Source organism: Myxine glutinosa, chromosome 7, assembly GCF_964187855.1.
Source record: "Myxine glutinosa chromosome 7, kmMyxGlut1.1, whole genome shotgun sequence".
NCBI lineage: Eukaryota > Metazoa > Chordata > Myxini > Myxiniformes > Myxinidae > Myxine > Myxine glutinosa.
Window position 1 is genome coordinate 39,861,363 of NC_136267.1, and position 15,234 is coordinate 39,876,596.

Consider the following 15,234-nt stretch of genomic DNA (forward strand, 5'->3'; position numbering starts at 1 on the left):
CGTCCTTGATAGGTGCAAGGCGATTGTGAAAACCCAGCGGTAGCCACTACACATGTCCCCCCAGAATCGACTTGCACCGGCAGGGTCAATTTGAGGGGGGTCCTGATGACCCGGCCGAAGCGACCCCTGGTGGGTCGTGGGGGGGGGGTCCGGTGTGGTGGTGGGCGGTCGAGTGGGGGGCACCGTGGACGGGGGGCGGCCTCGCCGCGGCGGAAGGGCCACCCGTGGTGGTTGGTCGACGTCCACGTGCGCCGGCTTGAGGCGGTCCACCGCAATCCGGTCCGACCTGCCGCCGATGTCGATGACGAACGACTTGTCGTCCCGACGCAGGACCCGGAAGGGCCCGTCGTACGGCGGCCGGAGTGGCCCCCGATGTGCGTCGTGACGCACAAAAACATACTCCGCTGTGCGAAGTGCTGGGGGGGACGTAGGACTGGGGGTCACCGTGGTGGGATGTTGGCATGGGGGCAAACCGTCGGGCGGCCTCCTGGAGGTCCGAGCGCTGGTGAGCTGCGGACCAGGGACTGGTAGCGTCGGGCACGAATTCGCCCGGGACGCGTAGCGCCTGGCTGTAGACAAGCTCGGCGGTGGATGCCTGGAGGTCCTCCTTGGGGGCCGTGCGGAGGCCCAAAAGGACCCACGGCAGCCGGTCGGCCCAACCGCCGTCTTGAAGGCCGGCCATGAGCGCGGCCTTCATGGAGCGGTGGAATCGCTCGCACAACCCGTTTGCTTGGGGGTGGTAGGCCGTAGTACGGTGGAGCTTGACCCCCAGGTTGCGGGCGACCGCGCCCCACAGCTCGGAGGTGAACTGTGGTCCGCGGTCTGACGAGATGTCCGCTGGTGCGCCAAAGCGGGCGACCCAGGTGGCGATGAAAGCCTGCGCCACGTCGGCGGTGGTGGTGGAGACGAGGGGAACGGCCTCCGGCCACCTGGTGGTCCTGTCCACCATGGTGAGCAGGTGTGTGAACCCCCGTGACGGGGGGAGGGGGCCCACCAGATCCACGTTGACGTGGTCGAAACGTCGTTTGGGCATGGTGAAAGGTGCCAGCGGGGCCTGGGTGTGTCGGTGGACCTTGGCCCGTTGGCAGGCTGTGCAGGTGCTGGTCCAATCGCGGACGTCCCGACGAAGGCCGTGCCAGACGAATCGCGCCGACACCAGCTTCTGGGAAGCTTTCCGGCCCGGGTGGGAAAGGCCGTGGGGAGAGGCGAAGATGCGGCGTTGCCAGGTGACGGGCACGATGGGGCGAGGCTGGCCTTGGGAGACGTCGCAGAGCAGGACAGTGTCCGCGAAGGGGATGTCGGCCAGGCGGAGGCCCGTGTCCGCCGCCCGGAGGGCTTGCACCGTGGTGTCGGTGGTTTGGTCCGCCGCCATAAGCGCGAAGTCCACGCCCAGGTGGACCGCGTTCGCGCTGGCCCGGGAAAGACAGTCGGCCACGGCGTTGTTTTTGCCGGCGACGTGCCGGATGTCCGTGGTAAACTCCGACACGGCGGAGAGGTGGCGCTGTTGGCGGGCCGACCCCGGCTCCGTGACCTTGGCCATTGCGTAAACCAACGGCTTGTGGTCGACGAACGCCGTGAAAGGTCGGCCCTCCAGGAGGTGGCGGAAATGGCGGACGGCCAGGTGTAGACCGAGGAGCTCACGGTCAAACGTGCTGTATTTGAGCTCGTTTGGCCGGAGCTGCCGGCTGAAAAAAGCGAGTGGCTGCCAAACCCCGTTCACCCATTGCTCATGTACGGCGCCCACCGCGTAGTCGGAGGCATCCGTGGTGAGGGCGATGGGAGCGTTGAGCACCGGGTGAGCGAGCAGTGTTGCGTCGGCGAGGGCCCGCTTTGAGCTTTGGAAGGCCGCGTCCATTGCTGCGGACCATGCGATGTCGTGCTTGGCCGGCTTGCCCCGGAGGGCTTCGTAGAGGGGCCGCATGAGTTGAGCAGCGCGGGGCACGAAGCGGTGATAAAAATTCACCATTCCCAGGAATTCCTGCAGGGCCTTTATTGTGCAGGGACGCGGGAACGTGCTGATGGCCTCGACCTTGGTTGGCAGCGGCACGGCCCCGTTCTTGGTGATGTGGTGGCCCAAAAAATCAACGGCCGTCGTGCCGAAGTGGCATTTGGCCGGGTTGACGATGAGGCCGTGCTCGCTGAGGCGCCCAAACAGTGTTCGGAGGTGGAGGAGGTGCTCGGCCCGGGACGTGCTGGCGACGAGGATGTCGTCCAGGTAAACGAAAAGGAACGGCAGGTCACGCAGCACGCCATCCATCAAGCGCTGGAACGCCTGAGCCGCGTTCTTGAGACCAAACGGCATCCGTAAGAATTCGAATAAGCCGAACAGCGTGATGACTGCCATTTTAGGGACGTCGGCCGCCCTGACAGGTACCTGGTGATATCCCCGTATGAGATCAATTTTCGAAAAAATGACCCGTCCCGCCAGACGGGCGGAGAAGTCTTGGATGTGCGGGATCGGATACCTGTCGGGGGTGGTAGCGTCGTTAAGGCGGCGGTAGTCGCCACATGGGCGCCAGCCGCCCCCTGGCTTTGGGACGATGTGTAGTGGCGAAGCCCACGCGCTATCGGAGCGCCGCACGATGCCGAGGTGTTCTAAAGCGTCGAACTCGGCTTTGGCCACGGCGAGCTTGGCTGGGTCGAGGCGGCGGGCTCTGGCGTAGACCGGCGGGCCCGTGGTTGGTATGTGGTGCTCGATCCCATGCCGTACTGCGACGGCCGAAAACGTCGGCCGCGTGAGGGCCGGGAACTCCGTGAGCAGGTGAGCAAACTCGTTCGCCGCCGGGAGGGCGCATGCCAGCTCGGTCGGCGCGGAGCTGCTCAATGTGCATACCAGGGAGCTGAAGGTTTCGGCGTTGATTAAACGACACCGTTGGACGTCCACCAGCAGTCCGTGTGCGCAGAGGAAGTCGGCGCCTAGCAGAGCCATGGGCACGTTTGCGGTTACATACGTCCAAGCAAAGCGTTGGCCGCCGAAGCAGAGGGTGACGTTGCGCGGGCCGAAGGTGCGGATGGCCGATCCGAAGGTGCGGATGGCCGATCCGTTGGCCGCAACCAAGGAGGGGCCGCAAACCGCTGACTGCCTGTCCTGGTCAGAGGCGGGTATGACGCTCAGTTGGGCGCCGGTGTCGCACAGGAAGCGCCGTCCGGACGCTTTATCCGTGATGAACAGTAAGTTGCCCGTGTGGCCGGCGCTCATGGCTGGTAATGAACACCGGCCCGGCCGTTTCCCGGCCTGCCGAAGGTGCACGGGGGTCGGCATGTCCGGGCCTTCTGTCCGAACCTGGCATGATAGTAACACCACGCTTGGTCAGGTGGAGGCCCCGGTCGTCGTGCTGGAGGTGGTCGGCTCGGTGTAGCGGCCGCCAATTGCGTCGGCAGTTCGGTCGTCGACCGTGCCGGGTGCTCGGGCGCCATGGGTGTTGCGTCGGACGGCGGTGGGCCCCAGGTCGCTGCTGCGATGCGCTGGCCTGCGGCGGAGATCTTGTCGGCTTCCCTGGCAAGGGCACGGGGATCCGTGATCGTCGTGCTTGCCAGGGCGAGGCGTACCGGGCTAGGCAGCTGACGGAGGAACAGCTCCCGGAACAGGAATGCCGGAGAGTGCTCGCCGAGCAGCGAAAGCATGTAGTCCATTCGCTCGGAAGAGCGCGTGTCGCCGAGCTCGGGCAGGTCGAGCAGGTGCCGTGCGCGTTCCGCCGATGGGAGGGCGAAAGCGTCGAGGAGGAGCTTTTTAATCGCGCCGTATTTGTCAGCGGGTGGCGGGCTCTCGAGGAGGCTCAGGGCGCGGGCCGCGGTGGCTGAACCGAGCGCTGCTACCACATGGTGGAAGCGGGTGTCGTCGGCCGTGATGCCTCGCAGGGTGAACAGGGAGTCCGCCTGTGCGAACCAAACCGCCGCGTGAGCCTCCCAGAAGGTAGGCAGTTTAAGGGCCACTGCCGTGTCCATGTCGGTAGGTCACCAATGAAGGAGCTCGGGCTCCCACGTCGATCGGAAGAATGGACGCGACAAAAAGCTGGAATTCGTCCGAGTTACTTTATTCAAACAAAACACTCAGGTACTCTGAAAAGCCCGTTTATCGGGCAGCAATATATATACACACATTATCCCGGAGCGTTTGCCCAGGAAAGGTGAGAGGGGGCGTGGCCGAGCGTCCTGGCTGCGGCCTGGCAAGTTGAGGGCGAGCCTGCCCGGGCGTCCTGGACGAGCCCGGCATGGTGATCGCTCCGCGTCCTTGATAGGTGCAAGGCGATTGTGAAAACCCAGCGGTAGCCGCTACAATTGTATATATATGTATCTATGTTTCAGACTTTTTTCCCATACCCTTTAACATATTCAACTGAAACTTGGTAAATGACTTTATTATGATAAGTTATAGAAACTGCAACTTATTCTGTAGCTTTGCATACCTAAAACAATTTGTCCTACTGTATATGGCTCACATTTTCCAAGTGCTTGGAACAAGAACATTCATTGGGACCACTAGAGGAGATGTATTGCAAAGCAATTCTCCCTCTTGTTTATTTTTGTGAAGAAGATGGAAGATAGGAAGTTGGGTGCCCAATCCGAAATAAGCAAAGTCATATGTACATGTATGAAGAAGAAACAGAAATCAGAGATTGCAGACCCTCACCTGGACGTGCGTTTAGTGGTTTTTAGGGTTTTTTTTATTGAAACAAATATGGCGACCGAACCACGTGACCGATGACGTCATTATTATTTTTTCCTCCATCAATTTATCCCTAGATGACGCTCAATAAATTTCATCTTGATCGGATGAAGTTTTGTACTTGGTGAATTATGACGTTATAATGGAGGCACCTATGGTATTATCATTAACATATGTTATTCCCGATGGAGAGTTCTTTGCAATGAGCCATGTCTCAATGCAGTGCTTTCAGAGATAGAAGTGCAAAGTTTTTCGGTTTTTCCAATATGGTGCCTGTACCACTTGACCTACGTGAATTATGACCTACGTCAGAATTATCATAAAAAAGTTATACAGATGGAGTTGCACCTATGGTGAAAATTTCCTGTCAATCGGACCAACGGTTGCAGAGAAAATCATATTTATTCTGTGCGGACAAAAACAGACAGACAAACGGATTCAAATACAATACCCTCTCCTCTGGCAAGGGTAAAAATGAGTGAGCATTTCCATGATGTATATACGTCACGACTTGTTTGTTCGACGTGATGTGTGTGTCACACGTCACAGTACCCGATCGGCTTGCTGAGAAAGAGGCCTATTTAATCGATTTATCTCAATCCTTTGTTTTCACTGACGTCACAAATTACCCATCTCGCATTGCGCGGCGGCCATTTTGATACCCAAGCTAATCTGTCCGTGTGTGCTGATATTGATTTGTTGCGTTGGTTTATGGTGAATGCGGATCGCAAAAAGTCTGTTTTATAAAGTAATTTTGTTTGTTTTGTCACGTTCATGTGGAGTGTGGTGCCATCTAGTTTATATTACGTATTGTTGCCCAACAAACACAGAACATTCGGTTTAAGTTTGCCGTGGACCAGTGAACTGGTGAACACCTGGGCAGTGGGTCAACCTGCAACCAACTACCTGTAGAACAGACTTGGAGTGTACGTAAGGATACGGTAGATCCAGGCTTGAGTATGGCTAGCAGTGCGAGTGCCAACCTTGGCTACCAAGAGACGCTCCCCCCGGACGTTCTTGTTCGTTACAAAGAGAAGATTTCTGTCGTTGGGTGTGACCCTTATGGTCTATCAAATGATCAATTTGAGAAGAATGTGAGCAAGTGGCCTCAGGTGACCCACATCGACGTGATCAACTACCTGTTGTTCAGCAAATCGGCCTATACCAAAGATGAGTTGAAGAAGTATAAATCCCTCGAGGCATACAGGTTGTACCAAGATGGATGGGTGCGACAAATCCTACACAAAGAACTGAATGACGTCCACTTGATTCGATCCAAGGTATTAATATATTAAACAAACATGTATTTTTTAAAGCTGCTTGTGTTAATGTTATGGACCTGATTGATTAAGTGCCCTCCATTTGTTCAAATGTATGTATTGTATTCAATATCATTAATGATTATAGTAATTGTATGGTTATACAATGAAACATGTTCTTACTTACTGTTAACAAAATGCTCGGAGCAGACAGGTGTGCGATCCCACTGTGATTCTGTTTGGATGTCACTGCGATTGATGGCAGCCTTCCACAAACGCCGCCTCTCTTCACTTAAATTTCTTGTTTCCTCACCCTGATTCAGTAGAAGTTTGGGCGTTTTGTAAAACTTGACTCCTGGCCTAACGCCTGGCCTGTTTGAACAACGAAATACGCCGCAAATTGGCATGACTGGTCGTGAACAAAAACTATTTAATGTGAATCCGCTGACGACGTTGTTCGAGAGGGTATCAAAATGGCCGAGGTGTCCCAGGGTGGCCTGCGCGCGTGCTCCGATGACGTCACAAGAAAACAAGCAATTGTATTAAGGATTTCAAGTTTTTATTGTGACATGGTGCTTCGTCCTGTATAAATAATTTTCCGCAGCAAATTTAGGGTAAGCACGCGTGCGCAGTCGAAGCTCTCGGGCAAGATGGCGCAATGCATAAGCTATCATTTTAGTATTATCGATATTGTTAAATAGCTTGTAGAGCGATGGAGGAAAGTCTTGTATGAAGTAATGTCACAACACAAAGCAATCTCTAATATGGCTGAAAACCCATCAAAAAGGCAAAGAACATACTTTTGGCCACTTCTCTTTACCTCTTGACAACGCCATGTTTATATTTAGCTTGCTTAAAAATAAAAATAAGGAGCTCAAGGAAGAAAGAATGTTTATTTATTTTCTTTATTTATTTATTTTGAATAAAGTCATTGATATCATCTTGGCTAAAGCATTTTTGGATATTGTTTCGAGGCATGTGCACTTCGCTGTTCCCATACCTCCCCTCATCTCCCCTTCTCTTCTTCCACATTTGATGGGATTTAAATGTTCTCATGGCGGAGAGGTGTTCTGTTTGACACTTTGTTCGATATATGTAGCATATTAAAATGTGTATTGTTACGGTTTTTAGAACCTTCACTAGTAAATTTTAGTAAATGTTTCCCTTATAAATGATCCCCTGTAAATATCCCCATCAATTGGCTTTATTAAAGATCGCACCCTAGTTAGTCCATGTACAACACGTAGAGAACCATAGGACCTCTCTGTAGTTATTTCATCATTATGTATTTCAGTTAAGGATCTGTTCCCAATAGTTGAGTCTGCGTTGCATTAATCAAATAAGATAGGCCCCTTTCAATTTTCCCAGTCATCTCCTGCTCGTCAAAAGGCAGTAACAGTAGGATAGCGTTCGCTGCTGTTTGCCTTGAGCTGTTTGCTGGCACCAAGCCGCCATTACGCACGCGGTCTCAAGCCGAGGAAGAAGGGGGCGGAACCACAAGAACAAGGTGTGGCACGTCGACTCACCATCAGAGGTGGAGCCAGCGAGCCCTTGCCGGCCAACCAGCGCCGAGGTGAGCCGGCCGGTAGGCATGTCATCGGAGCCGGCGGCTTGATTTCTACACGGACAATAAAAGCGGCTGCGAGGGACTGCTTGAGCAGACGAGTGAGAAGGTACAGATGAGGTGAGAAGGAGCTGGGAGTGCGCCACGAACTGCTGATGGTAACGGACTGCGCAGGGGACCGTTGATGATACGAACCTTGTTCAAGAGAGAGAGAGAGAGAGAGAGAGAGAGAGAGAGAGAGAGAGAGAGAGAGAGAGAGAGAGAGAGAGCGTTGGCACGAGCCACATATTACGTACGCCGTATCCCAGTTTCCCCGATATATGCAACGTCCGCTCGCGGTCCACGATACATGCTCGCTGCCTGCCAGGGTTTTCCCGCCACGACACGAGTCGACTCCGGGAGCCGGACCTCGACGCCTACCGTCTGCCTGGACCTTCTCCTCCTTCCAGCCATTCCTTCCAGCCATTCCTTCCTGCCATTCCCTGTCATGTGAGTCTGTTTGTTTTGTCCTGGGGTATAATATAAGACTGTTTTAAGGCTTGCCCTGTGTATCTTCTTCTTCTTTGCTGTACATTCCCTTTTTGTTCTTCTTTGGTTTTGGTTTTGTTGGTGTAGTGCCGGCTGGTGTTGGTGTAGCGGCTAGGGTGCCGGCTTAGGATCCTAGGATCCTGGGTTCGAATCCCAGTAGATCGCTGAATTAACGCCAGGGGGGTTGACTCAGCCTGTCATCCTTCGAGGTCGGCTAATTGAGTACCAGTTCACTGGTAATTCCCTGTTTGTCGTTAAAGGCGGCAAAAAGGGTTGGCGTCAGGAAGGGCATCCGGCCGTAAAACATTGCTTCAAAAAGGGGACCGAAAAACAACAACAACCACGGTTCCCGAAAAAGGCCAACCCCCGCTTTGTGGGGAAAAATGGCCTCTAAAGGTGTTTTTTTTTTTTTTTTTTGGTTTTGGTTTTGTATATAATTAATAAATTACACCTGTTCCTTCTTATTCTTTGGGTTTTCCTCTCATCCGGTCGCTTTCGTCCCTTCTTCCCATTGAGTACCTGTGGCACGATTCGGCCAACGTTCGGAGTCGGGTTAGTCCTTTGTTAATGGCTCGAGCTGCGGATTGCTAAACCGCTCGGCAATCTTCCATCTTATCCGCGGTTCGGGAATGGCTCATTTCCTCGCTTACCGGAAGGCGCTGGTAATTAGGTCATAGGAATAATTGGCCTACTACCATAATTCAGCACTGACCGGAAGTGACTTAATAGCTCCAGGACCGGCGTAGACGGCCAGCTTAACAGGACAAGGGGATTAATGCCCCTTGCTAACGGGAGTGCCGTCCCCCGGATCCGTAACAGTATTAAAAAATGGTATATGTAATAAAAATTTGTATTGGTGCCAAACCCAGTGACCAATTGAAGACCCAAGTGGAAGAAGTACTTGAATCGCAAAATAACTCAATGCAAAAAGAAATGGCCTTGTGGGGGACTGATGGTTATTTCCCCCATGGTTTCTGAGAAGATTTTAAAATAAATTACCTGATTTTGAGGCGAAACCCCCCTTTTGCAGCCTCGTATAGGGGGTGCATCTGGATGGGGAGCGCACAACTCCATGAGACATTACTGTTCTGATGTATCGTACCAAATTTGGTCCATGTCGGTCATGTAGTTTGTGAGGAAAATATGTTTTAGTGAATATGATGGATTAGGGGAGGGAGCCCATGGCCCCCTTTCCAGGGAAGATATGGTGCTGGGGAGCAAAACTTAAGGTTAGGGCCTGGTCATGATGCCACATGGCCAGTTTGGTCTGGATCTGGTTGTCGGTTTCGAATAAGATTTTGGAATGAAATACCAATATTTGGGGCAAAGCCCCCCCTTTAACACCCGCTAAATGGGTGGATTCGGATGGGGAGCACAACCCCAAGACTACTGTTCTGATGCATCGTACCAAATTTCGTCCGTATGATTCGGGTTGCTTGTTAGATGTTTCAATCAAATGTTAAAGGTCGTATGTACACACACACACACAACACAACACGGCCGGACACACACAACAACACGGCCGAACACAACACACACACACACACACACACACACACACACACACACACACACACACACACACACACACACACACACACACACACCCGGACCCACTCTGAGTTTGTTTTTTTCCTGAGAAATAACCTAGTTATTACAGACATGGATTGTTACTGTACTGTCGATGGAGTTCCTGGTTCTCACTCACTTTGACCAAAAATGTGACTTCAGTACTTCTTGCACTCAGCTGTTCAATTGCAAATTAATACTAGTAGGAGAAGGATTTGAGTAATACTTGTTTGTTGTTGTTTAAAAAAAAAATCTGATTCTGAAATGTATATAAATATTTTGTAGTCAACCAGTGATGGTGAGAATGTTGAGCAAAAATAGAATTCCATTTTTCTACTTTATTTATTTTGGTTTCGCATTATGCTGTTACCAGGTTGCCAGGAATGTGGACAAATGGCTCTGGCATCTGGGCGCACGAAGGCTCATGCCAAGAGGTGAGACCGACAAGAACTCGGCGCAAAGCCGGCATGGCAGCGCCGAGGCGGATTTTGCGGCTTGGCTTCAGCAGGTGCGTCGACGACTAGGTCAGCTGATCTCTCCGAAAGATGGGAAAGGGGTGGAGCCAGAAGAGCACAGCCATTGTTGTACAAATAAATTGTCCAAAGGTCAAGAAAGACGAAAGGATCAGAAAGAGAGCTCAGGTCACGGCAGCCATTCGGGGAGTGACGAGGTACGATGAGAAAATGTGCTTTGCTTTCCAGTCGATTCAATCGTTATTTGTTTTTAGTAACAACGTTAATAATAACATCTTTGATACAATTATAAGGGAACCTGAATAAATATAGCAAAGCAAGGAAAATGTAAGAGTTAAGCTTGGATATGGAACTCGTTATACAATGAGAGATGTTGCTTTATAAACTCATTTTGTCCTCACCATTTACCTTGTTTACCCTTTGGCCTTGTGTCAGGGTTCCTACGAATATGAGACGACGAGTGAGGAGGATGAGGGAGATACTGACGGTGATTTGGAGAGTCTCGTTGATGTGGAAGATCTTGGCATCATCATGAAAGATATGCAAAATAGCAAGGTGAGCCTTGTTATTGAATGCTGATGTAAATTATCACCAATTTTATGGATGTAAACACCTTTTATCAAAGCGATTTGTTTGCTTCCAACTTCTATTCTTCAAAAGAAAAAAAATAATTAAACTTTCCAAAATCGGTCAACTCGCCTGACTCCACACCGCACATCTTTGTCTGAAGGAGGTTTCACGATCGGCTTTGTAGGTTCTGCCTCGCATTAATCCATATTTTCAATTACTACTTGATCCTCCACCTGCTCTTGTGATGTTAAAAGCTCATTTTCTTCAAAAGCTCAAATTGTCAATTTTCCCCAAATTGTTTTGATTTTGGCATTTTGAGAGGGCCATCTGGTGTTGGAAACTGAATATTTGGTTTTATTTTTATTTTCAATGAACCTGGGACTATGTTTCTTGAACTTGGGAGTCAACTACGTGTGATGTTTGCGTATATGGCAGATAGGGCTGGGCGATATCTCCGTTATAGGCTCGATACGATATTGACAAAGAATATCGTCAACGGTCAACACGATACAACATTCGTTGAGGTAATATGTTCCAAATTTCAGCAATGTCCGTTTGTGCATTCTTGAGTTATATTTAGAAAACCCTCAAAATCATGTTGGTGTCTGTCCGTCTCTCCGTCTGTCCGTCCGTCCGTCCGTCCATCTGCCCAAAATGTGTTGGCGCTCATATCTCAAGGACTATACATTGAAATTAGCTGAAACTTGGAATATACATCAGCCAAAAGGTATAGTTAATGGCTTTCAAAACAAATTCCACGTAAATGCTATAGTTTTTGGTTTAAAATTAAATATATATAAATATATACACATAAATAAATATGTAAAAATATATACATACTTTATAACTCTTCAAAATGTTATTATCCATATCTAATGTGCTGGCTTAATGGCGTAATGGATAAGGCATCAGGTTCCCAATCTGGGCAGTGTAGGTTCAAGTCCCATCTGGGTTGAATAATTTTTTTCTTCTTACTTTTAAAAGTATTTTATGTCGTCTTGAATAAAGTCTTGTACGATGAACAAATGCATTTTGTTTGTATTTAAAATGTATCTTGTGAAAAATGCCAGGGGCATAGAAAAGGCCCCTTTATATAAGGGTATGTACCATGTGGCAAAGTAGAGAAAAGAAGGGACATTCCATAGCTTGTAGAAAATGTCGAACAATAGAAAAGAAGGGACATTCAAAAAAATATTGTGTGCATGCTGGACTACCCTTGTGTTCTTAGGAGGAACCAAGTAATGCTCTAGAAAAGTTCACATAAAGGGGCGCCCGACATCCGGCAAATAATATACATTTACTTCTTCATGCAGCTGTATGAATCAAATTGGCGTCAAAGGTCAGAGGTCATGTCAGGTAGAAATGTGATAACTTGAGAACAGCTGAATGGATTTAAATCAAACTTGGTACAATTATTGTAATGATTTAAAAATGTGGGCGGAGGCGTATAGGTCGATGTCGTGACGTCGAAGAGTCGTTCTAGTTTTCTATCAGAAAATGGATGCCGTTTGCCTGTCTCCCTTCGCAGGATGTAAAGGGCAATGTTCTCAGTCCCAGGAAAATGCTGAATACTTCCAAAAGGATGGAAGCGGATGCGGTGAAAGCCAAGGAGCTTAGGGAAATGATTACTCCAGCACTGTCTCAATCTCTCACTAAACAAGGTAACAAGTCCATCGCCGGCCAACTACACTGCAAACCATTTGAACCGCGGCCCAGTCTATTCAAATTTGCTCGGTGTATTCCTATTCCATAAATGTGATGGTTTGTTTGATAACACTTTAATCGGCATGTTAAACATCCACCTGCGTTGGACGTCAATTCACATCTGATAGATACGAAGCGGAAGTGCTTGCCCGAGCGCACGTTTAATAAATGTACAGCTGCTGTTGCTTCTTTTGAATCTTTTTTGATGCAGCCATAAACACCACAATGCTGGCTGTGCTCGCTTGCTTTGACAACCATCCTATTTTGCTTGGGAGTGCTGGGTACTGACTACATCAGGGAAAGGGTGGGTAGTAGGAGGTGGGGAAGTATGTTCAAAGCTTAGTAGGTATGTTACTCTCATACTTGGGAGATTATTGATTTTGATTGTGTACCTCCTCTAAAGGTTTTGATTAAACAGTTTGATCGTGTCCCACGATTGACCAGGTTACCGCCTTGTTGGGAGCCACTCTGCCGTGAAGCTGTGCAGATGGACAAAGGTGTGTGACTGCTCATGCGCGAGCCTGTCGTCGTTTTTATTATCCCCACGCTTCTTGAAAAAAACTGGAGGGGGGGGGGGGGCATGGGGGAGCTTGCAATCGGCTCTGTCTGCCCCGCTATCTCCTGCTAAATACTTGTGCAGAAATTCACCTGCTTGGTAGTTATGATCACCCCATGGAAAGAAGGTGCCAGAGCAGTATCATTTCTGGGCCGGCTTTCTTGGGTCAGGGTCAAAAACCAAAAAATGCAATTACGGGCACGTTTTGAAATGAAAATTTGTATATACAATCAACATTGGGGGTTAGGGTGCCGGTGTTGGCTTAGCGGTTAGGGTGCTGGCTTGGGATCCGAGGATCCTGGGTTTGAATCCTGGTCGATCGCTGAATTAACGCCAGGTGGGTTGACTCAGCCTGTCATCCTTCCGAGGTCGGCAAATTGAGTACCAGTTCACTGATAATTCCTTGTGTGTCGCAAAAGGCGACTAACAGGGTTGGCGGCAGGAAGGGCATCCGGCCACAAAACATTGCTTCAAAAAAGGGGACCAAGGTGCCCAAAAAAGGCCAACCCCTGCTCTGCGGGGGGAAAATGGCCTCTAAAGGTGGTTCTATTGGGGGATGCTTGAAATATGTAAAGGTTTTCTGGATTTGACCCGTGTAATGCCCCCAGGGGTTGGGGAATTAGGGTCACGGGGGTCAAAAAAAGGTTTTACTCAAAATTTGATATTGGGTCATTCCTGGTGGAACCTTTTGCCATCTTTCGACCTTGTTTTAGGTGGGAAGCGTGGGTATTTGTGATGACCCGCCATCGACTTCCCATCTAGTTTACTTTTAATGTCTCCAATCTTGTCATGTATTGTTTTTTTCCAATCCAATTTTTCCAATTTTTCCGTCTCAAATCTTTGACAGTCTATGCTTCGAGGTCGTGGCGGATGCTACAAGCACACGTTCTATGGCATTGAAAGCCATCGATGCATGGAGGCAACGCCGAGCCTGGCCTGCGCCAACAAGTGTGTGTTCTGCTGGAGGTGTGTACGGCAGATACAGGAATTCTGGGAACCTATTAAAAAAAATTTCGTGGGATGTGAGCAGTGCTTGGTGGTATTGCACGGTAGCTTTTTGTGAACCAACAGCTTTGGGATTTCAGGCACGCATCCTCACAATTTTATGATGACGTAAAATTATGAGACAACCAGGACATGGAGGACGAGTGAAAGTGGGTTGCATGGTGCACGGAACCATTAAGCACATTCTTTTTGGTGGTGGTTTTTGAAGGCACCACACAAACCCAGTCGGAACAGAGTGGCGATGGAAACAGGATGATCCAGAAAGCATTGTGCAAGGGGCCTTGCAGAACCACTACGACATGATCAGACAATTCAAGGGTAAGATGAAGCTCGCTGTGCACCGTCATGGCTGATGGTTCTGTTTTAGGGACCAACTAGACCCCACATCCCTGTTCATTGCTACTATTGTAACTTGTCCGAAACTTTTACGATTTAACCTAAATTGTTCTGCTACTTCGTTTAGCAGTAGCATGTCAAGGTGGTGTATGAGCACGAGTTTGATTGTCCCTGCTCAGTTTGCTAATATATGCTAATTCATTTCCACAAGTATTATCTGTATGTGGCTATTTTCCGCAGATGATATAATTAGTAGTCAAACATTTCGCTGATTGCTTTGTCTGCATTGTCACTTAGATAAAAATTTCCTCCCTCATTTTATGCTCCCTCCTTGTGATGATGCTCCAGGAGTTCCAGGCGTTCAAAATGCTCGTTATGAAGAGGCCTTCACTGTGCGGCACTGCGCACTGTCGCTGGTCGGCGAACCCATCATGTATCCCGAAATAAACACCCTGGTGCGGCTTCTGCATTCCCATAGGATATCCTCGTTCCTCGTCACAAATGCCCAATTTCCCGCTGAAATCCGGTGAGTGTGTGATCCCTGTTGCTTTTCATTTAAAGAATTTTTTTTTTTTTGTATACAAGATCGAGGCTTGTGTAAGAGTGAACTTTAAATCACATAAAAACAAACTGACACATAAAACATATGATAAAGGGAGTGGTAGACAAGATGGGGAGAAAGAGGGAAGCACACAAGTACAACAGTAGAGAACAAGGACATCGGGAGGGCTTGGGGGGAGGGGGCCTGGAAATTTGGGGTGGGGGGGGGGGGGGGAGGTGGGACAAGTATAAAACACATGGACACCGCCAGGACTTCCAGGAAAGAAGTTGGAATTTCAAAAAAGTGGATCTGGGGTGCAATTAGCGGGGGTAGAAAAGATCGAGGTTTTGGATGGGGGAAGATAAGAGATGGTGGTGAACAGCTGTTTTAAAGACCTGGAGGGAGGAGTGGGATTGTAGAGAGTGAGGGAGTTTGTTCCAGAGGCAGGAGTAAAAAGGAATGA

At 49.7% G+C, this 15,234-nt stretch overlaps 1 protein-coding gene across 11 annotated transcripts in view; it reads left to right on the plus strand.

The window, feature by feature from the left end:
• The window catches only part of LOC137431148 (S-adenosyl-L-methionine-dependent tRNA 4-demethylwyosine synthase TYW1), a 34,970-nt gene that overhangs the window by 15,201 nt on the left and 4,535 nt on the right, over nucleotides 1–15,234 (plus strand). For 5 of the 11 annotated variants that reach the window (XM_068122144.2, XM_068122143.2, XM_068122142.2 and 2 more), the window contains exons 6-12: nucleotides 9,960–10,256; nucleotides 10,495–10,614; nucleotides 12,158–12,290; nucleotides 12,778–12,830; nucleotides 13,737–13,855; nucleotides 14,103–14,212; nucleotides 14,579–14,756. In XM_068122144.2, the coding sequence (XP_067978245.2) occupies nucleotides 9,960–10,256; nucleotides 10,495–10,614; nucleotides 12,158–12,290; nucleotides 12,778–12,830; nucleotides 13,737–13,855; nucleotides 14,103–14,212; nucleotides 14,579–14,756 (1,010 nt within the window). The remainder of the gene's footprint in view (nucleotides 1–9,959; nucleotides 10,257–10,494; nucleotides 10,615–12,157; nucleotides 12,291–12,777; nucleotides 12,831–13,736; nucleotides 13,856–14,102; nucleotides 14,213–14,578; nucleotides 14,757–15,234) is intronic. The other 6 variants (XM_078781535.1, XM_078781536.1, XM_078781537.1 and 3 more) reach the window with 2 other exon arrangements.